Raw genomic sequence first — 22,428 nt, forward strand, 5'->3', positions numbered from 1 at the left:
ATGTTACTGTATTTCTAAATGCTTTCTAGATAACTTGATGCTTTAGCTTGAGGGTCTCAGAGACACTGCGAAGTCCTAGGAAGATAAACTCTGAAAAGAGCTTACTGTCTCACTCTTCATTCAGCTCAGAAATGACAATATCCCTCCCCAATCCAGCAGAATAACCAAAGACACTAAATTCTGTTTAGATTAAAACAAATTTTGTCCTCTATTCCTCTCCCACTTTAGAGCACTCACATCAAGGTCATACGGCATGTGTTAGACTTGGGCCCGTTGCAGCGTCATTGGGGGAATGTTCTGTCTGCAGGGGAAGGTCAGCACTGTCCCTTTGACTGACCTGGACTGAGCTCCATTGTTGAGCCAGTTGTTCATCTCTGTATCCAGTTCCATTTACGGAGCACTCAGGAGGTGCTCAATAAGCACGTCATGAATGAATGAACAAACAACCCTCCTTGGCGCCCTCTATGCCCCTGCTCTCACCATGGTTCGCCTCACCAAAGTAAGGGCCAGAAGGGCCTTGTCCAGCTGCCTCATGTTACGGGTGAGGTCCAGAGGGGGCAAGTGACCGGCTGGAGGTCACACAGCAAGATAGAGGAAGCAAAGGTGCAAGAGGACGACCTCCTTGTTCCAGAGCTCCTTCTGAGATGTCACACAGCCTCTGCCGCCTGAGCCAGGAGGGCAACGTTGGCGAGGAGGGATGAGAGCTCCCTTGGCTGGTAACCTTGCTGCTGAGTCTGATGCCACCTTCCAAGGGGCATTCTCAGAGCAGCCTCCTGGGCTCTGGGCCATCTTTGGATGGTGAGATTGATTCCCGCAGAGGCCTGGGGTGCCTTCACCTGGAGAGGAGAGTGGCTCCATCGGGGAGAGGATGTCCCTCTGATCTCTATGTTGAAGTGGCACAGATGCCGCCCCATTTGGGGTGCGGAGGTGGAAGGAAGTGGAGCACTGGGATGCAGGTCTGCTGGACGAGAGGGCCCGGGAGAGGCTGTGTCTCCCATGGGTGGTGTGGGAGGAGGGTGATCCGGGCAGGGAACCAGGCAGGGGCCAGCTGACCTTGAGCCGGTGGATAACACGTGGTGGGAGGAGCCAGCCTGGGCAGTGCAGGGGGCGGCAGCACGGGGCCCTGGCACGAGGAGAGGTCACGAGAGAGAAGTGAGCCCTAAGCTTTACCCGGCGCTGTTCTGCAGCTTCCCAACCTTTCCTCCGACTTGGGCAGCTCAGGGTGGGCAGGGGGACCAACTTGAGGAGAAGTGCATGCCCTGGGGGCCAGAAAACCTGGCCCTCATCCCTGTATTTATAGCAATTGTTTGATGTGGAAAAGTCACTTTGCTTCTCCAGGGCCAATTTCCGCATTAGCAAAAAATAAGGATAAATAAACAAATCCTACCTCCTAGCATCACTGCGGGTATGCACCAACCTCTAGCTATAGGACTGTCTCTTTCGTGTACTGTTCTCTCCCCAGAGTTTAGCATCCGGCACACGCTCCAAACATGTGTTGACTAATGGACAGCTAATTCTTAGGGAGCACTTCCAAGGTGCCAAGCTTTCTTCACCTCTCACTCATTTCATCCTCCTCAAAACTATTACTGTCCTCTGAGGGGCACGGTGACTCTTCCAGGCCACCCTGCTGCTAAGTGCAGAGCTGGGGTTCGAACCTGGGCCGTCTGACTCCAGAGTGGATGTGCTGGACCTCCGCCCTTTACTCTGTGACCCTGTTCTGTGAACTGTGAAATTCTGCACAAGTAATACAAGCCAGTCCCCAGAGGAGGGAGAGACACTGTGATTGTCACTCAGTGGATGAGGATGTGGGGACAGAGAAAGGTAGCGACTCTTCCCAGGTCCTACAGACTTCCAGAGCATCCTTGCCCGTGCTCTTTCTAAAACAATTCCCCTTGCGTGTTTTACTGCAGTAAGAACCCCAGAGGTGTTTCCTCACATCTGGGTCTGGATGCGATATTTCCAGACAATGGCTCCCCCCAGCTCCCCCTTGGTCCCTCAGCCACTCACAGCCACATCCAGATTCGTGGCCGGGGCCACGTCGGCCTCATTCAGCTGCTGCGGAGCCGCAAGGCTGCTGATCTTCTCCTGCTTCCGCCACTTGGCTCGCTGATTCTGGAACCAGATCTGGGATGAGGGGGAGAGAGGATGGAGATAAGCAAAAAGGTTTTTCTCCATCTAGGACCTCCCCCAAATGCATAAAAATGAGGCCTTCCAAGGGACCTACACGTTACAGTCTAGAAAGCTCCATGGCATCCAGGATTTCTTTGGCTCTGGGGGTCTTCTGAGAGGGGACCAGGGATCACAACCTTCAGTGCTTACAGGGCGGGGGCTCATGTTTGAGTGAAGCAGCCGGGTGCCATATAATTGGGAGTGGTGGGGTCTGTGGTGCACAGCCTAAGGGGGCAGCTTCTCAGCTTCAGCCAACAGTCACCATGCGGAAATGTTAGTCCAGTGTTGCAGGCTCATCCAATTTCTAAGGCAGAAATCTTGAGTTTTATGTGAAAGCTCCGAGTTTTAAAATACTGTGCCGACCAAATAAAACCCATCTCTGGGCTGTTTCCTGCTGGCAGACCACCAGTTTGCCACCCCTGAGGGCCCCTTGGCATCTATAGGTTGAACACTGACGGTTCCCCGTGTTCACACGCGCCCTGATTGTCCATGACCCGCGGCCACTTGTACCAGGTCATTCTGCTGAGGCAGCTGCTGAATTCTGGGCTTTATGGCAGATGCAGGTGCTACCCACTTAGCTGTGACTGAGTCCGAATGTGAAGAAGAAGGGGAGAAGTCTAAGACAGGCGTGGTCCTTATCCAGAAGAAAAGTAGCTTGGGACAAAATAAAGAGTGGAATGTTGACCTGGGCCCTGGCTCAGATTTTGAATTCGAATGAGTCCATCACATTTGATAAAAAAGAGAAATGAAGAGTGACTTAGAAAACTGTTCTAGAGAGAGTCCAACAGTGCAACAACTGGATTTGGATTTGCTAGAGTGATATTTGCAAAATTGGGGGTGTGCGAAGAGGGCGGGACATACCCCTGGTGATTGACAGGAGCTACAGCATTTCTAACCACGGATGAAGCAATAGACACCCCAGAGTGAAGAGATTCCAGATTCCAGATTAGGCAGCTGGTGCTTAAACCAGGTTTCTGACCGTGGATCACGGTCTTTTCCACTTCTCTGTGCTGCCTCAAAGGGATACCCATGTGGTCTAGATCAGAGATTGGCCAACAAAAATCTGTGGGCTAAATCTGGCCTTCCATCTGTTTTTGTATGACCCATGAGCTAAGAATGGTTTTCACACTTTTAAATGGTTGGGGGAAAAAAATCAAAAGAAGAATAATATTTTGTGACACAGGCAAATTATACAAAATCCAAATTTTAGTGTTCATCAGTAGAGTTTTATTGGAACACTGCCATGCTCGCTTGTTTCCACAGTGTAAACCACGGTTGCTTTTATGCTCCAACGGCAGAGTTGAGTAGCTGCCACAGTGACCGTATGGCTCCACACAGCCTAACATAATTACCATCTGGCCCTTTACAGAGAAAGTTTGTTGACTCCGGGTCGAGATTGTCAAGACCTATTTTGTGAATGAGGCTGCACGGTGAACGATGCTCTGGAACTGTAGCTAGATGGACTACGAAGCGAGTGGAAGCATCACAGATGCCCCCTCACTCCATTTCCACCCCTCTAGGAGAGAAACCACCTTGTAACTATGGTGACCTCATTTCCCGGGACATAATATTTGGCAACTATGACTGTACTCATGGGATAAGCCAATGGAAAATTTCAGATGGGGTGACCCTGGAGGGTCCAGGATCCATGATGTCTCACCCACGGTCCCAAGGACATTGAGGTGGGGGGCTGAGGGTGGGGACGGCTGTACCTGCACCCGAGGTTCTGGGAGATTGATCCTGGCCGCCAGCTGGTTGCGGACGTGGACGTCTGGGTAGTGGGTGAAGTGGAAGATCTTCTCCAGCTCACGCAGCTGCTCTGTGGTGAAGGTGGTCCGGACCCTCCGCTTACTCCTCCTCTGCTCTGGATGGAAGAGGGTCCAAGTTGTGTTAGTGACCTTGGTGTTGGCGCCTTGCTTAGGCTTTGGGATGCGTTGTTTCACCCTTTCAACCCCTGCTGCCTCTATCCTGTCTTGGCTGCTAGCTCCTCATGCTTGGATTTTGCAATATTCTCTTTCCTAGAAACCCTGCCCCTAGGCTGACCCCCTCCCATCCATCCTGGACAGTGAGGCCAAGATAACCTTCTAGAAACTTCTCTGATCGTCCTTTCTGCTGCTTAGATGCCTTCAATGACTCCTCCTTGTCTACAATAGGGGTTGGCAAACTATGACCTGCTGGCCAAATCCAGCCCACCGACTGTTTTTGTAAATAAAGTTTTATTGGAGTACAGCCCCGCCCATTGGTTTATGTGCTGTCTGTGGCTGCTTTTGTGCTATCATGGCAGAGTTGGGTAATTTCAACAGAGACTGTACGGCCTACGAGTCTAAAATAATTTACCCTTTACAGAAAAAGTTTGCCAACCTTGGTCTACAAAGTAAAGGCAGAACTCCACAGCAGTCTGCCCTTCACGTTCTGTTTCCAGCCCATCTGTGTGGCCTCATGTCCACTCAGGGCCAGCTACATTATTTGTGGGGCCTAGCACAAAATGAAAATGTGGGGTTCCTTGTTCAATAAGCAGGAAAAAGCCTTTTCCTTTCTTCCACAGTCTCTCTCTCAGGGTTTTTTTTGATTTGCTATTTAAAGTCGTGTTCCCTCAGGCACAAGGATACTAACAGGGTGAGTGCGGACCCTCTCAGGGACCTAGGGCCCACCCTTCGACTTTGTGCCAGGGTGCAGGTGCCTGATCTATACCCTCCTTGCATCCCCACCCAGGCCCCCCGTCCCCCAACCAACTCCTCCCAGGATGGAGGGGGCAGTGGTCACTGGGTAGGGGCAGGGAGACAGGTGGCCGAGAGCCCACCCCAGGGAAGCAGGGAGGCGATGAGAGGGTCATTGAGCATGAGTCAGGGCTCCAGGCCCCTGGTGCATGCTCCACGGTTCCATTGGACTTCATTTACAAAACTCAGATTCAAACACAAAATTATTAAGAATTTCAAGATGGTGACCGTAAGCATTAAACCCCACATACTGGGCATCTTTCTGAGCATGGAGCCCCGTGCAACTGCACGGGCACACACACCCCGTGAAGCCTGCCCCGGCTCCATTCCTCTGTCAACCCACACACCTTGCTTCCTTCAGGCAGGTCTACTTCCCATCTCCACACTCAACATATGTGCATATCTCTGGTTTTGCTCAGGCAACCCGTTCTGTCTGGGATCCCTTCCTCTCATCTGTGATTTCAATTTCTATGATGTTTACTGGTTCTTCAACATCTAAATTCACTCTTATAATCTCCAAAAATTCTTTCCTAATCTTTCTAGCTCTGGGTGATCTTTCCTACTGCAGAGTGTCTTCATCCCGCTTGTTAGCAATAACATTCATTCATATTCATATTTATTAAGCATATAGTTTGTGCCAGGCACTGTACTAGGCAGTGGGGTTGCAGAGTGGATGAAGATATGGCCTCTGTTTGGAAGCACCTCATCATCTAGTGAGGTGGGGGATCCAGACAGGCTTGTACATGACTGAGAATATGTGATGGTCACTGCTGTAACTGAATGAGGTGGACACACTGATACATCTGCCCAGCACTGACTCTTTTCTGGAGCCAACACTCTCTTCCTTTTGTACACTAAGCTGCCCACACACCAACCAAGTGGTTATAATGGGAACTGGATTGGGCCAAGGAGGGAAGGGTGCCAGACTTGAACTGAACCTACTGGGCCCCTTCTCTGGAGTTTTTTTGTACTGGAACTAAGAAGGAGAATCAAACCCCTCCAGTGGTGGGATTTAAGACTTGGGCCAGCAGCCACCACGTCTCTTGTCATGCTTGTGTAGTTGTTTGCAGGGAGAAGGTATAGAGCTGACCATGGGATATATTTTGGAGGGAATTCTGGGCATATTGCTGGATTAGATCTGAGGCTAGAGAAAGAGAGGAATCAGGGGCAATGCTACGATTTTGGCTTGAGCAACAGGATGGATGGCATAGCCATTTAATGAGATGGGAGTAAGTGGGAAAGGAAGAGGGGTGTGTGTGTGTGCACGCGTGTGCACGTGATGGGGAATCAGGTATTTGATTTGGATGTGTTAAGTTTGAGATGCCTTATTGTGTTCAAAAGAAGCCGTTGAATGGGCAGATGTATATATAAGTTTGGAGCTCAAAGGGGAGCTCAGGGCTGAGGTTCAAATTTGGGGATCATCACCATATATTTGGCCTTTGCTGTCATGAGAATGGGTAAGATCACTTAGGCAGGCAGCACATGTGGAGAGGAATGGAGGGTCTAGGAGTGAGCCTGGGGCCCTCCACCACTTAGAGGTTCAGCTGCCAATCAGGGAGCCAAGAGAAGCCGACAAGGGAGACCAAGGACGGGTCTCTGAGGAAGGAGGAAGGCAAGGACAGCGCAGTGACATGGACATCCAGTGAAGAAACTGTGTCAGGAAAGGAGGCTCAGTGGTGTCCATGCTGTGAATAGATTAATTACAATGGGGACAGAAAAGTGGTCATTGAACCTGGCCATCCTGAGACAGTGAGGGCTCAGTTGGCAGTGGGTGGAGGAGATAAGGGGAGGTGAAGTAGAGGAGGCAGCAATTGAGACAACTCTTCAAAAAGTTTTTCTGAGGGCCAGCCTGGTGGCATAGTGGTTAATTTTGCGTGCTCTGCTTCGGTGGCCTGGGGTTTGCAGGTTAGGATTCCGGGCATGGACCTATGCATTGCTCATCAAGCCATGCTGTGGTGGTGTCCCACATACAAAATAGAGGACAATTGGCACAGACGTTATCTCAGGGCCAATCTTCCTCACCAAAAAAAAAAAAAGTTTTTTTTTTTTCTGGGAATGTGGAGGAAGCATTGCAGTTGATAGCTAGAGAGGGAATGTGTGATCCAGGGGATTAACAAAAAATGTGAACATTATAACATCACGTAAACGCCCCAGTAAACTTTCTCTAGCAAATCTCTATCTCAGTCTGTTTCCTGGGGAGCCTGACCTAAGACAGAGGGAACTCAGATACACGTAGTGCCATAGAAAACACGGGAGAAGAGAGGTTTGGAAAGAAAGGAGTGGTCATGGAACTAAAAGTAAGAGATGATGAAGAGGAAGAGAAGTAAGAAAAGATCGATGTGTTCATTGAATACCCATCATGTGCCAGGTATGGCACCAGACTCTGACCTGGGCCCCTATGTATGTATATATGTGTATGTTTTTAGCTTGCCTTGTTCCAAGGTGGACCTGAGGCATGTGGTCCTGAATTTGGTATTTAGGAGGTCCTTGAGGACCATGGGAAGACCACTTGGGTCGAATTATGATGGCAGAAGCCAAGTAAAGAGGAATCAGGTATGTGTTGTCCCCAGACCCACCCAATACTGCATCTCATACTTAGTAGGGACTTGAACAAATGTATGTTGAAGTAAATTGGATTGAGGCATGAGCAGTTGGGATGAAGTGGAGGCAGTAAGAGAAGATCTTATATTTATATCTTGAGAAGTTGCTAGAAGGGGTGGGGGGAGATTTGGGGAGAAGCTTCAGAGTGCAGCCTGGAGCATGTCTAAAGGCTGAGGAGGAGAAACTGAGGAGGTGAGAGAGAGGGCTCTGGTGGGTGCTCGATGGGGCACTGTGGACGGGCTGGTCAGAGGTGCTCACTACATATACAATCGAGCTTTTAGGGACAGGAGAACAGGAGATCAGGTCATCAACAGAGAACGAGGGAGGTGGGAGGGAAAGGATTTGGAAAGCTGCTCTGGAGAAGGGCTAGGGAAGTGAGGATAGTAAGGAGGATTGCCCATTTGCCCATTAGGAGATTCAACCAGCCTTGCCCATACCTTCTGACTGGGGCCCAGGGACAGTGGACATTGGAAGAAGAGCCCCACCGGGTGGAGTGGGTTTGTTTTCCTGACCATGAGCCTCTGAGGTACAATTCTAGTCTTACTTGGAACAAAGTCCACGTGATATAATTTTAGGGATTGTAGGAAAGGTACAAACCACTCCCCAAATCACTTTCACTCTCGGGGCCAATAGAATTCCTGCCATTCTAGTTGACCACAGGGCTCCTGATTTCTTTCTCATTCTTATAAGAAAAATCTGCTTTAAGAAAATGACTGAGAATCTAGGTACTTCCTGTCCCAGGATCACTTTGTCATGTTGGGAGGACTGAAAACCTTCTAGGGAAGCCCACCCTTGCCTGCTGTTCTCGCTCTCTCTCTCCCCTCCTGTGAGCTCCTGGAGGGCAGGGACTGTACTTAGACTAGCTGAGTAACTGGCACCTAGTGGGAGCTTAATAATTATCCGCTCTAGATGAATAAATGTGTAATTCAAGCTCTGCTCTCAATCCCATTGGGCAGATAGGACACTTTCACAACAAATGATGCTGAATGATTTGTCCGGAACTTTGTACCCTGTTGGACATCACAGGTCAGATGGGATGATGCAGATGGCTGAAACTCCTTTAAAGGAGGGATGAGGATCTATCTCCCCCTGAAGGCTCCTTACTCTGCTCGGCTCACTTTCTTCTTTCCTCAAATAAGAGGTAAAACCACCACAAGCTATGAATTGGAGTAGACATTGAGTGAAAAGTGGATTTCATTTGGGATGGTTTAACAACTGAAGAGATCAACTAACTTTGTGGAGTATTTTTTTGTGTTTATTATCCATCCCACTATCATTGGATAGTAGACAACCCATTGTGCTGGACGTCAGAAGACCCGAGCTCTGTTCCTGGCTCCATTCTATAGCATGGACCACATTTTATTTACTCTCTGGGCCTCAGTCTCCTCATCTTTAGAATGGGGCAGGAAAGAGAGGTTGAACGATCAAGATCAAGACGCTAAGGCCAAATCCACCTTGGCATCCTGTAATTCTCTTTCTCTTCAGGTGGAGCCTGAATGGCTTGCTTCAGGCTTGCCTGGGGGACCAATTTGCTTGGTTAAAGGGAGGGGGCCAGAGAGGAGAGATTTCCACTGAGGTTAAGTCTGCTGGCTGAAGGAGCTCCTGCATCTCTAGGATTAACCAGGCCCAGTTGCCTCTGTTGTAGAGATGGCATTGCATAGTCTGCTTTTGGGGAGGCCACCCGCTGTGCTGGCCGAGGGCATCGGGAGTGGGCACATGTGGGTGGCAGGGAGAGGGTGGAAGAAGGCGATGGGGAACTGCCACCCTTTTCAAGTTGCTCCTCTCCCGTTATTAATTGTAAGAGCTGTGAACCACACTTCAGTGGGTCTTCAAAGAGAACGAGTCAGCAGAACTTAATTAAACCTGAGCCATTTAGCACATCGATCATAAGAAATACACAGTTTACACAGGTGATTAGGCCACCTAATTATAAACCGATGTTTCTCCGTGCTCAGCTCCCTCCCCTGATTGCTCCTTCTCTGCGCTCTGCTAATTGGCCCTGGTTGCTCAGCTAAAGGCCCCCGGGGCTTTGCACTGGGTGAAGTCTCTGGAAATGGGCCCTCCCTTGTCTTCCTGAGGCAGTGAGTTCAGCATGGAGGAGATCCAGGGTACCCTCTGGGGCCCTCCTGCAGCCTGGGGACACCTCCAGGATGTGACAGGTGGGGTGCAGGGCAGGAGTCTCCCAGGGCAGACCTGCACTGGCCTCTTGTCTCCAGTCTGGTCATGGACTTCCCACAGTCCCCTCGTGCCCACAGCCTACAAGGAGAGCTCCTTAGCATGGCATTCAAGGCTCTTCATGTTCTCCCTTTCCAGCATCCTCTGCTTTCTCCCTGATCCTCATTTCTATGATTTTACTCCCACCTGATCACTTCTAGATTCCCCCAATTGGCCACGCCCTTTTATCCTTCAGATGTTTGTTCTCACCATTCCCTACATCTGGAATGCCTGTCCTTTGTCTAGTGAACTCCTATTCATCCATCAAAACTCAAATCAATGAAATGTTTCCTTCTCACCAAGGTCTATCGTGAATCTCTGTGTAGAAACACAACAATTTTTTTTTAAAATAAATTTAAAAAGAGTGCTTTGAGCTTGTAGTCAACTAGCCTCCATATCTGTAAAAAAAATAAATCTCTCTCAGTCCTTCTCTATGTATTTATGTATTGATCTAGGAAAATGTTAATAGTGGTTATTACTGGATGCTGAGGTGATAGAGTTATAGCCACATTTTCTTTTACCTTCTTTTTGTTTATCTGCATTTTCTATTTTTGTATCATAAACATGGATTACTTGTATACATAAATAACAACAAAGAGAATGCAGCTAGAGTGGAAAGAGATGGAAATAAAGAAATCACTAAAAGAAACAATTGAGAGAAGACCATTGAAAAGCTCACCAGTGAAGGATTTGCTGAGCTGCTTTCAAATGGGCTGGAGCTCCCCCCCTCTCTCTCTTCCTTTCAGCAGTGCCAGGATTTTTATTTTCAAGAGGGAGAAACGTGTATCCACATCCTTGGGATGTGTAGGGCCTCACTTACATAATATTTTTTACATATGGATCTCAGCATACGTGCTCACATACATACCTGCACACATGCATCCTTCATACTTTTCATTTGTATGTACCTTTTTTTAGTTGAAGTTGTATCTTTTGTTTAAAGAAAATTGTGCGGGGAACCCTAGAAAACAAATAGCAGTAGAGCTCCTTGATTTACGTGTGTGGGGGGCACCAGGGTGCAGCTTACTCAGTGCCCCTTCATCCAGGACAGCTCTGATCAGGCATCTCAGTGAAGCCTGAGATGGAAATTCTGGAACATTCTGGAAATTATCCAAACATCAGTTTAAAAAATGCTGATGTACCATTGCAGCATTATTCACCATAGCCAAGAAGTGGAAGCAACCTAAGTGTCCCTCGACTGACGATTGGGTTAAGAAAATGTGGTATATATATACAATGGAATACTACTCAGCCATAAAAAAAGACAAAATCGTTCCATTTGCAACAACATGGATGGGCCTGGAGCGTATTATGTTAAGTGAAATAAGCCAGAAAGAGAAAGACAAACACTGTATGATCTCACTCATATGTGGAATATAAACCAACACATGGACAGAGAAAACTGGACTGTGGTTACCCGGGAAGTGGGGGTGGGGGGTGGGCACAAGGGGTGAAGGGAGTCATATATGGGGTGATGGACAAACAAAAATGTACAACCCAAAATTTCACAATGTTAGAAACCATTAAAACATCAATAAAAAAAAAATGCTGATGTACGTAAATAAAGGTCAAAGTTTTTGGCTTGGAACACTTGACCTTCAGTCCACCTCTCTTCTCTCATCTCCGGTGATGTTGCTCCACGGTTCTTAGACTGCAGCCACACCAAATTTCTTTGTTTCTCAAAAGGAATGTTCCTTTCTATTCCTCTGGGTTGCTGCACATGCCTCCCTCTGCCTGGCATGCCCTCTCCCCTTCTCTGCCTGACCGCTGTCTCAGTGTCACCTCCTCTCTGAGGCCTTCCTCGAGGGCCTCAAACAGAGACCATTATTCCCTCCTCTGTGTTCTCAAGGCACTTTGTCAGGTTTGTATGTGTATTTGTGTCATTACAATGTGACTCTCATGACAGTGCGCTTAGGTCTGACGAGACTAAAATGGAAGGAGTGGGGTGGGCACAGAGGACAGGGGGGCGACGGGTTGATGTCATGTGCTTTCATGGTGCCATCATCTTTCAATAGCTATAATTTCTTTTTTTGTTGGGAGCTTGCGTGTGTGTGTGTACGTGTGTGTGTGTGCATGTGCGCTCCCCACCCACCCTCATCTCTCTCCATATTTGCGACCATGCAGGGGAACAGTCAGACAACACAAGCTGTGAAGCCGGAGGATGTTTCATGGTGTGACACAGGAAGTGTCAGAGAACTCATTTCTATTCAGTGGGGGAATCCAAACGTAGTTACCCTTCCTGCCAAGAACTGAGGAGGAAGTTAACTGCTCTCTCTGTGAAAATACATACAGAAGGCCAACCCAAGTGGCGGGTGTGCCGAGTGCCCAGATTAGAGGTATCCAAAGCCACAGGGCCCTGCAAACGGGGGAAGAGCCATTTCTGGCCAAAATAATGATTAACAACTACCACCTTACAAGTAGAATCTGGGGGAGTAAACCTCTTCAGGACACACCATTGGGAAGTCCATATATGGGGACCGAAAATGACGTATGAAGAGTTATAAGGACCCTGACATAAACTATCATGCCAGCATGGAACAGTGTGAGGCAAGAAGAGGACCAGCAAGAAGAAGACTCCAGTTCTCTCAGCCACACTCTCTGGCCTCAGTTGACTGGTTGGGATGGACTGGTTTGGAGGGTCCCAATGAGTCTCTCCTCTGGGACATTTGGACCTGTGACTTTTGAGAGCCTGAGGGAAGTCACTGGAGGCTGATGTATCTCTCGGAGCTTTTGGGAGCCATTTGGAGAATGACGATCAGAGTGAGAAAGAGTTGAGCCAACACGCAGAGAGAAGCAACTGGAGAGACTTGATGGTATTACTGGTTTTGGCTCCCATTGTGGCTGAAGCCTGCTTAGGATCCTGCCCTCCCCATGGCTTAGTTTGGGAAACTAGGTCTTAATTTTCTCCAAGGCTACACACTTCCTTTTCTATTTTACCTAACCTAAGACAATTTTTGTCGATTGGAACCCAAGAGTTCTCATTAATATCGATCATTGCATCTTTTCCCACCTAAAACCCTGAAAGGGTTCCTCATTCCTCTTGGGATACAGAGCAAAAATAAAAATTCCTACCATGGCCTATAAGGCCCAGTGTGAGTTGGCCCGTTTCTAGCTCTCGGACCCCATCTTGCACCCTTGAACATCTTGTCCCACTAGGTCCCACTAGGTCCTTGCCTTTTTGGGTCCCCTCTGTGTGGAATGCCTTCCCCTTTCATCCTGCTCAGTCTTCAGATTGCTGCTCAACCATGACCTCCTCTGCAAAGCCTTCGCTGACCTCCCTGACAGGCCAAACCTCCCTTGGAATAGGCCCTCGGAGCAGCGTGTCACCCTCTCCTCACACTTATCACAGTTGTAATCGTACTTTCATTTGTGATTATTGGATGGCTCTTTGTCTCCCCTGCTAGACTATGTGCTAGATGAGAGCAGAGCACCACCCCTGCTCCCAACTCAGGACCTCTGGTGGCTGCAAGATAGGTTAGCAAATTCCTTGACATTCCTCCCTTTGAATTCTTTTCCCTTTGGGCCCTACTTAGTGCTTCCCTTCTAACACGTGGAATGCAGTGGAAGCACTGTTACAAATTGTCTCAGACTGGGTCGTAAAAGGATGCAGCTTCCGCTTGGTTCTCTCCCTCTTGGATGGCTCACTCTGAGAGAAACTGCCGCCATTTTGTGAGGACACTCAAGGGGCGTGTGGAGAGCCCTACATGGGAGAAGCTGAGGCCTCCTCCAACAGCTGGTGCCAACTCACAGCAACGGGAGTGAACCACCTCAGAAGTGGATCCTTTATTCCAGTCCAGCCTTCAGGTGACTGCAGCTCCAAACAACACCTTCACCACAATCTCATGATTAACGGCTCTGGCTGAGCCAGAACCATCCAGTTAAGTCAGTCCCAAAGTCCTGACCCACAGAAACTGAGTGAGATCATAAATGTTTATGGTTATTTTAAGCCACTCAATTTTGGGATTTGTTGTGCATCAATGGATATGCCTGCCACGCAGTAGACATGCTCTTTGTTGTGTGCCTGGATGAAGAATATAACAGACAAATCAAATTTAAATTATAGCCAATGCTTTAAGTCCCCTCTGTCCACTCAGATTTCCCCAGCTCTCACACTCTGGGGCCCTATGGTGGTAGCCATGTTGTCAACGCCCTGCTTGTATCCCTCAGACCTTTCTGTGCTCCAGACCAACTTCCTGCTGCCAGGATATGTATTTCTGGGCCAAAAAGCCCAGATAGTTCTGAGGAGTATATTTGCTCCATTTACCAAAGGATTTAAGCTTCCGCTGCCTTCTGGGGTCTCTGGCTTATCACACACCCTTGTTCACTGCCTTCCCTTCTTTGTGTTCTGTCACTCTAGCCCTGCTGGTGTTCCTTGCACATCCCAAATAAACTACTCCGGCTCAAATCCTTTCCTTCAGGTCTGCGTTTTGGGGGAACCCACACAAATGCAATGCTTTTTTGCAAGCAGGAGTCTTGTACTTCTTTGTATCCCCATAAGGCCTAAGACTGACCCAGGTTCTCAGTTCTAGAACCAGCCTCTAGGTGACCCTGAGCCCTGTAGGCATGTCCCCAAGGCCACAGTAGGTTGTGGCTCTGGTGGCAAGGACTGAGAGAGGAGGTCTTATCCTGGGAGTGCAAGTTTTTAGCTCCATGTCCTTCTGCCCTGCTCCTGTCTGCTCTCGTGGGAGCCCCTGCGTCTACCTGTCTGAGACCCAGAGCCGTTAATCACGAGGCGACGGAACAGACCACAGACCTCGGCCCAGCCCTGTGCCGGGGTTCCCTCTCCCACAGCCCAGAGCATTGCTGAGCTGCCGCCTTTGCTTCCAGGCAGTGCAGGGGAGGAGGTGGAGGGTGAGGGGAAGAAGGGTGATGAGGAGGATGAGGAGGAGAGGAGAAAGAGGAGGGAGACACGGAAGAGGGAGGAGAAAGATGGAAATGAGGAGGACAAGGAAGTGAGGGAAGATGTAGTGGGGTCAACTATGTCCCCCCTCAAAAGACATGTCCAAGTCCATGCCCCTGGTACCTGTGAATGCGACCTTATTGGGAAACAGTACCTTTATAGATATAATTAAGGATCTCGAGATGAGATCCTCCTGGATTCACGGCGGGCCCTACATCCAATGACTAGTGTCCTTGTGAGAGGAAGGAGAGGAAGATTAGAACACAGACCCCGAGGAGAAGGCCAGGTGACGATAGAGGCAGAGATTGGAATGATGCATCTACAAGCCAAAAACGATGGCCAATGATCGCTGGCAGCCACCAGAAGCTGGGAGAGAGGCAGGGAACAGATTTTGTCTCAGGGCCTCCAGAAGGAACCTACCCTGCCAACACCTTGGTTTCGGACTTCTGGCCTCCAGAACTGTGAGAATAAATTTCTCTTGTTTTAATTCACTCAGTTCGTGGTTGTTTGTTACAACAGGCACAGGAAGCTAATACAGAGGGAGAGGAAGAGGGGAAGAAGAGGAAAAGGAGAAAGAAGTGGGAGCAGGCGCAATGGCTTCTAAAGGGCAAATGTTTGGAGGCAAGAAAGATCGGAAGTCAGAGAGCAGCTCCATGTCCCTGGAGGGGTGGGGAGGGTGTGATGGGAGACAACCTGGGGACAAGCCAGGCCAGTCTGAGCAGGACTTGGAGCGTCACACCAACGGGTTAGGGGCTGATAAACTACAGCCCAAGGCCCAATCTGGCCCTCTGCCTGCTTTTGTAAATAAAGTTTTATTGGAACATAAACATATCCATTCGTTTACATACTGTTTACTTTTCAGCTGTGATGGCAGAGTTGAGTAATTTCAACAGAGACCATCTGGCCACCAAAGCTTAAAATTGCTATGTGGCCCTTGGCAGAAAAACTTTGTTGACCACTGCTACAGGGTATTTCTCAAATCCCAAGAATTCCACCATGCCTCTGGCCCCCTCCACCAGACAAGATTTGTAGAAGTCAGCACTGCCCCAAGGTGGTGTCACCAGGACTCTCATTGCTGCTGACCGCACTCCATGCCAGGTGGGTGGTCACTATGTCTGATTCTCTTCGCCTTCACCTCCCTAGCCCCCGCTGGGCCCAGAGTAAGCACTCAGCAGTTATTCACTGAGTGACCAAATGGCTCGTGAACAGGTGAGGGAATATATCTGGGGTCCCCACAGGCCAGAACACCCCTGCCGGTTTACCCACGGGGGTAGTCTCTTCCTTGCCCATCTTCCTCTCCTCTCCCCGCCCTGGGTGTCACAATTTCCCTGCAGAGGGTCATTAGTGGGACAGGTGCAGAGATGACTCTTCCCAGGGTCTGAGCCTCCAGTACAAAGCAGCTTCTTCCTAACCGGGTTCCCCTGGACTTTGGAGGGTGCCGAGCTTCAGGGGGCTTACTCTCTCAGGAGGAGTGAGTGGGCAGCTGGGCTCAGCATCCTTTCAAATTGGGAGGCCCTCTTGGATTTTTCCATTGGCTTGACACCTGGGAGGGTCCAAGCCTTATATTATGAGGGTCCCTGTGAGAGGGGGAAGGTGTGGGGAGGGGGGACCTTGGTCCCCGCCATGAGAAACGAGGGAGGCCGAGCACTGGCCTTGGGCTGGGAGAACTGGTCTGACCCTGGTTCTTGCACATATGGGCCCTGCAGCTTGGAACAAGCCACCCTGCCTCCCTGGGCCTCAGCCTCCTCAAAGAGCGGTCCTTGGACCACCTACATTAGAATCAGTTAGGAGGGCTTGCCAGAGTGCGGATTCCTGACCCCACTGTAGACCTAGAGTCAGAGTCTTGGGTGCCGGGTCTGGAATGCTGCATTTCACAGGTTCTGTAGGTCACTGGGATCCAGGGGTAATGCTTGCCAGTGGCTCCGTGAGCTACTCCATGCAGCCCTCTAAGTGTTCAGTGGAGACAGAGGAATTTATTCCTCTGTTGTTATTGCTAGGGCAGGGGAGGGCCCTGGATGCACCGTTTCTGGTCCTGTTGCCCATTCCCAGGGGGCCTGGGTGCTGGGCGGAAAACAGGACAGACAGGTGGAGGCGCTTAGCGGCAGCAGCAAGCGCTGGGGGTGGCGGCTCCTGGGAGGGCAGGGAGAGGCGGAGGCCTGTGAGGGTCTGCCCTCTCGCCTGCCCCTCCCAGGCACCCTGCCCCTGCCCTCCTGGCCTGGAGACCCCGCCTCTACAGGGGGGAAGCCTCTGCTGTGGAAAACGACCGTGAGTGAAACCGCCAAGGCTTTTCAGCAGCCAGTTTGTGGTGGAATCAGTCATGGCGTCTCAGAGCTGGGAGGGGCCTCAGGAATGTTCTAGCTCCGCTCTTTCACGTTCCAGATGCGGAAACAGAGGCCCAGAGAGCGGAACGGCTGGCCTGACGTCCTCCTGAGAACTGGTGCCAGACCGGGGCTTAGAGGCCAGTTTTCTGGGGTCCCAGCTCTCGGCCTTCCTCACCCAGCGTCTCGCAGACTCCAGCTCATTTGCAGATGCTGCAAGTTACCTTTGTAGTGTCTGACATGTTGGCATCCCTTCTGTACTATTATTTGCTTAGCATTGTCCCAAATAGACTTTTTTGTTTTGCTTAAATAAATAAATTTATTTTCAAAGAAAACCTCATATTATAACCATAAATGGATAACCATATCTGTATCATGCGTCATAAATTGGTTAGTGTAGAAATAATTACAGAACCCTTGACATAAGCAATCTTTGTCTGTGTACCCCTTAAACTCATCTTGAAAACTACCACTGGGACCCTCACTGGTCTTTTGGAAATGATGCATTCCAGCAGAGTGGGAAACGTATGGATTTAAGCCACGTTCAGGAATAATCTAGAGTGGATGGTCTCAGGCCACCAGGGTTCAATTCTAGTGCTAACTACTCATGTAGTTTTTGCAAGTGCCTTATCTTCCCTTCCTGATTTAATCATCTGTGAGGAGGGGCTCACAATTGTGACAGTTCAATGGGAGAATAGCCACGAGAGGGCTGTGAGAGCCAAAGGGCACTGTCCAACGTCATGACTGCTATTTTGGCAAGCAGTTACTGGGGGTCTGCTCTAGTCCAGCAGGATAGCTGACATGGAACATGCCAGCATCTTCAGGGGAGATTTAGAATGAGTGGGCTCCTTGTTGCCATCAGCTATTGTCAGGCTAGGGGAAGGGACGCCTAGGGGAGATCGGACCTCTCTTCTCTCGCTCTCTCTCTCTCTCTTTCTGGGACAGAGAAGACAGTCACAGATTTTATGTAGCTGCAGCAAGAGAGACTCGGGTTAGATCCCCAGAAGAATTGTTTCTGTGAATGCTCATTCAATTTCCTGGAAGTTATCAATGAACTTCTGAAAATTAAGCTGCGGACCCTGTCCTTCTGATAGGCTCAGCTACTGGGAAACCCACTAGTTCCCTGGGGACAGGGTTCCATAGCCTCCAGGGGTCTTCCCCTTGCCTGCAGTTCAGCACAGCCCCCATCAGCTCCCTCTTGGGAGACTAGACTTGGAGGAGGGAGTGGCGATCTGTGTGTGGTAGGGGAAGACATCATGGGCTCCCCTGAGCTTCCTTCCCAGCCTTTCTTTGGATTAGAGGGGCAGAAAGGAGGAGAGGACTGAGAACCTCATGTGAGAATCTCCAGGCTCACCGACTATCAGACTCCAGTGGACCCTTGAGACATCACCAGCTCCCTTTCCTGTTCCTTCTCCCCAAGTGGTTCCCCAAGGATGAGACTGAGGCCAGAGGGGAAAGGGACTTTCCTGAGGTCACACAGCAGGCCAGGGTACAACTGACACTGACATGGCGGATTCCTGACTTGTAGCAGTGTGTATGTGTCCACCTTGATGCCCTTCCTCAAGCCAGCTCTCAAGGAGGGGCCTGAGATCTATGTGGTCATTGTTATTTGGGGACATGCCCTGGGGTGGGCCACTGGCCTGGGTGGGTGGCACCCAGGATCAGAGTGGGCAGATTTCGAGCAAAGCTTCAGCCACTAGAAGCTGTGCAGGCTGTACTCTGCTTACGAAGGAGGAGAGCAGGCCGGACTGAGCAGGGGTTTGGAGGCAGCCAGAGCCGGGTCCTGGCTCAGCTCTTCTGCTTACTAGCTGTGTAACTTGGGGGCATAATCCACCTCTTCTCTGTCACGGATGAGTTTCCTCATCTGTTAAGTTATGATAATCATGCCTTTCCACTGAGGGTAAAGAAGAGACACGTATAGCCTTCAGGACGATGCCTACCACACTGTAAATGCTGAATAAACAGATGGTAACTAGCATTCTCAGCGGTGGCCTGGTTACAGGAACAGGCCCAGGGTTCCTGCATTCTACAACTACCTGAGCCTTGGTGTCCACATCTGAACAACCTCCATCTGGGCCAGACAGAAAGGTATTTAGGGCAACCAGCCCAGTGCCTGACATCTCTTTGAATTCTGGAGTCCTTTGAAAGCTGTGTTATGGAGGTTTCTCTCTGCCTGAGCCCAGCTGGGCCTTGGAGACCCGGGAGTGGATAAGAAATGACCAGAAGACACTTACCCTGGGGCTGGTCCTGCCGAGGTCTCTCCAGCCTGGAGGCTGTGGCTGCTGCTTGCCTGGCGCCCCCTCCACCTGCCCCTTCCGCCCTGACCACATCGCTCCTCTCGGTGGGCCTCTTTAAGATCTCCTCGATGGAGAAGGACAGGCCTAGCTTCTTTGGGGCCTCACAGCACCCCGAGTTCTTCCTCTCCATACCCCCGCCGAGAGCAGGGCCTTGGCACACTCTGTGGGGGGCTGTGAGGAGAGGCAGAGGGGGCTTTGTGTGTGCCCAGGGCGATGTTGATGGAGGGTGGCGTACTTCCTCCCCCGAAACTCCTGGAATCAAGAGGGCAAGCAGACGTGGAGAACGAGGAGCCTCATGTCGGATTATCCAAGCACGATTCGGTCTCCACGGGGACTCTCATGGGCCACCTCAAAAGACTTCTGGGGTCAGGAAAGCAGGTCCCGTCGGAAGAGCTGGAATGGGCTGTACCCCATGCCCACGGGCTCAGAGCCCTCGCCGGCTCAATGTCAGTGGAGTCGCCCTTCCCAAATTGGGTTCAGTCTTACTGTGATGGGTCTTCTCCTGCGTGGTCACCTTCACAGTCCCCAGCCTAGGCCACTGGAGTCACTGCCAGTGGGGAACAAGGCAAAGAACTAGAAGGAGGAGGGAGCCTGCCCCCAGAGGAGATCTGGAACAGTCTGTCCACCTTTGCCCTTTCTCTGGCATGTGGCCCTTTTCTGCTGGCTCTGGACAGGCCTCTGGAAGGCTGGAATGCCACCCTTGGTCCCCAGGTTGCCAACTCAATTCTGGGCCAAACCGCAGCTTGAGGGGTGTTCCCAGAAACCCTCGTGGACTCCTTTCAGTTCGGCTGCTTCCAGACTCCAGAATAGGCCTTCCAGAGCGCCTGTGCTTCTGCTGTCCTGCAGGTGGAGGCTCAGAAGGGGGCCAGTGGGTCACTGCTGGGCTGTCTCTCTGTGACGGGGCTGGGCTGAGCGCTGCTCTCTGAACCTCCTCAGGTGTCTCTGGTCTGGCATTGACTTTCTTCCCTTCTCCTCTCTCCACCCTTACTTCACAAGTCTCTCCACAGGTTCCCGGTCCGGGGTGCCTCCTCCTTCCTTTTGGGGTCCTTTCTGCTTCTCTCCTGGTTGATGCCCCTTACCTGCCTCCCGAGACAGCACTGAAGGGACCCTTTCTCTCTCTCGACCCCGTAAACCGTCGGCTGGGCGCTGACAGGTATTGACCCGTCCTTGCCGGGAGTTCTGCTCCCAATTACTGTGTAACCAGGGAGGAGGGGGCAGTAAACGGCTGATAAGAAAAGAAACTCTCCACCTCCTTAAGACCGAGGCTACAGGTATCGGGGGAAGGTGCTGGGGGCAGAGGGGAGCTGAAGGACAAGTATCGGGGACCCTGGGGAGGGGCTGTGCTGGGGAACTGGCCAGGCCAAAGCAGGACAAGGGAAGGTGGGAGCAGGATGGCCAGGAAGTGTCCCCAGGCCCAATAAAATGTGTTTACTCAGCAGGAAGAGTTTATGGGTCACGTATAGGCTGGAGGCTGGGCCAGGGTGCAATCTGCTGGGTGTCGGCTGCAGGCGGCCCCTCTCAGATATGCTTTCCTGGGCTTGTGAATATCAGAGTGGGAGAAGCCTTCTGAGCCCTTCTGGTGTGTGTGGGGAAACCGAGGCCCAGACTAAGGGGGTGCAGTGGAAGTCATGGCACGGTCTGATCTGAGTGCTCCATCGGGGAGCTCCAGGATGCCATGCTGGCCACAAGCATCCAATTTGTGTGAGAGTAACAGATACCCTGGGAGAGACCGTGAACGTGAATTGGGACATTAGAATCCAGACCTTCTCACAGAGGGTGGGAGTGATCCCCACTCCCTGAGGAGGGTGAGCAGGAGTGAGGACCTCACCCTGCGATGAGGGGCGGGAGCTGTGCCCCTTGGAAGTGTCAGGCTGTCTAATCTAGCTGGGGGATCTGTGCTCTGCTGCAGTAACAAGCAAACCTGAAAATCTTGGGAGCATCATTGCTCACCCAAGTCCCAGTTTAATGTAGCTGGACTTCCATTCAGGGACCCAGGCTCCTTCCATCCTCCAAGCATGGGCTCCAAGTTTTCCAGGGAAGAAGAGAGAGCAGAGGAGGGAACTTTGATGAGTCAGAAGTGGAAGTGGTTAACGTAACTTCTGCTCACGTTCTGTGGCCAGAATGAGTCATATGACCCTTCCTGGACGCAAGGGGGCTGGGAAAGGGCCCGGTTTGTTGGATGCGCAGTGAAATGCCTGCTGTGTAACTTCCTTCCACTTGGGGCAGAGAAGCTGTGATGGATACTTGCGGTGGCTGGTCAAGAGTGGGGACAGGGACTTCAGGGGCCGGAGCAGCAGAGGGAGTAAAGGAGGGGAGGAGAGGCCACGGAGCCAGGAGTTGTGCACATGTTTACTCCACCCCACAACCCCATCAACTGGTGTCATTCACACCATTTTATAGCCGAGGAGATGCACCCAGAGAGGCGGAGTGGCAGCTCTAAGGCCACACAGCTAGCCAGTAGAAGAAGCAGTGTTCAAATCCAGGTTGAGTCCAGCTCTAAACCTCACACTCTGCCCCCTTTACCAGAATCCCCAGAGACCATCTGGTCCAACCCTCTCATGGTACAGATGAGCCAAGTCTCAGAGAGAGAAGTTGCCACAGTTACGCCTGTCATTTTTAGCACCTCACTTGATTTCCTTTTATTTTGCCTTTCTGGGGTAAGCCCCGCCCCCTGGCAAGTTAAAAAAAACAGCCCTTGTGGTGTGGACCTGGACAGTTGCCCTCCTTCCAAATCATCCTCCCCATGGTTACCCACAGCCCTGGCATTCACACGTATGTTCATTCCACAAATGTTTCTTGAGCATCTACTATGTGCCAACCACTAGGCAGATGTAGATGGATGAGACACAGACGCTGCCCCGAGGGACTCACATTCTGGGGTGGGAGTAGGAGGAGGGAAGACGGCTGCCGACATGCCAGCGAGAAAAGGTAGAAAGTGGTCGGCGGTCAGTGATGGCGTCTTGTGGGAGTTCAGAGGAGTAGGAGATGTTGTGACTGTTTGGTTCAAAGAAAGCTTTACATGGAGGAAGGAGAGAGGAAGGCGAGCCATCACACACAGTTCCTTCATTTAATCCTCCAAAACACACAAGCACGTAGAGTCACCCTATGTGGTGCACTGTGAACGTTTCATTGATGGGAGAGGGATTTCATTTTCTGAAGAGGTATTTAGGAAGAACATGCTGGAAAGGTAGGCTGGAGCTGTCTGCTCATTT

The 22,428-nt window shown here is 50.7% G+C and overlaps 1 protein-coding gene across 1 annotated transcript; it reads right to left on the minus strand.

Annotated features, from left to right (window-relative positions):
* Positions 1-883: 883 nt before the first annotated feature.
* Positions 884-22,130, minus strand: ISX (intestine specific homeobox). Its single transcript, XM_058567998.1, has 5 exons — positions 22,088-22,130; positions 19,154-19,387; positions 3,882-4,033; positions 2,008-2,124; positions 884-1,123 (listed from the first exon to the last, which is right to left on the minus strand). Exons 1-5 carry the CDS (start codon positions 22,128-22,130, stop codon positions 884-886), a joined length of 786 nt encoding a protein of 261 aa, XP_058423981.1.
* Between the last annotated feature and the right edge of the window lie 298 nt (positions 22,131-22,428).

This window comes from Diceros bicornis, chromosome 25 (assembly GCF_020826845.1).
Source record: "Diceros bicornis minor isolate mBicDic1 chromosome 25, mDicBic1.mat.cur, whole genome shotgun sequence".
NCBI classification, from domain to species: domain Eukaryota; kingdom Metazoa; phylum Chordata; class Mammalia; order Perissodactyla; family Rhinocerotidae; genus Diceros; species Diceros bicornis.

Coding starts and splice junctions, on each gene's coding strand:
- ISX (XM_058567998.1), bottom strand. CDS start 22,130: ATGTCGGCAGCCGTCTTCCCTCCTCCTACTCCCACCCCAGAAT. Junction 19,388..22,087: donor TCCTACTCCCACCCCAGAAT/GTGAGTCCCTCG, acceptor CTCTCCTCACAG/CCCCCCACAGAGTGTGCCAA. Junction 2,125..3,881: donor TCCCAGAACCTCGGGTGCAG/GTACAGCCGTCC, acceptor CCCTCATCCCAG/ATCTGGTTCCAGAATCAGCG.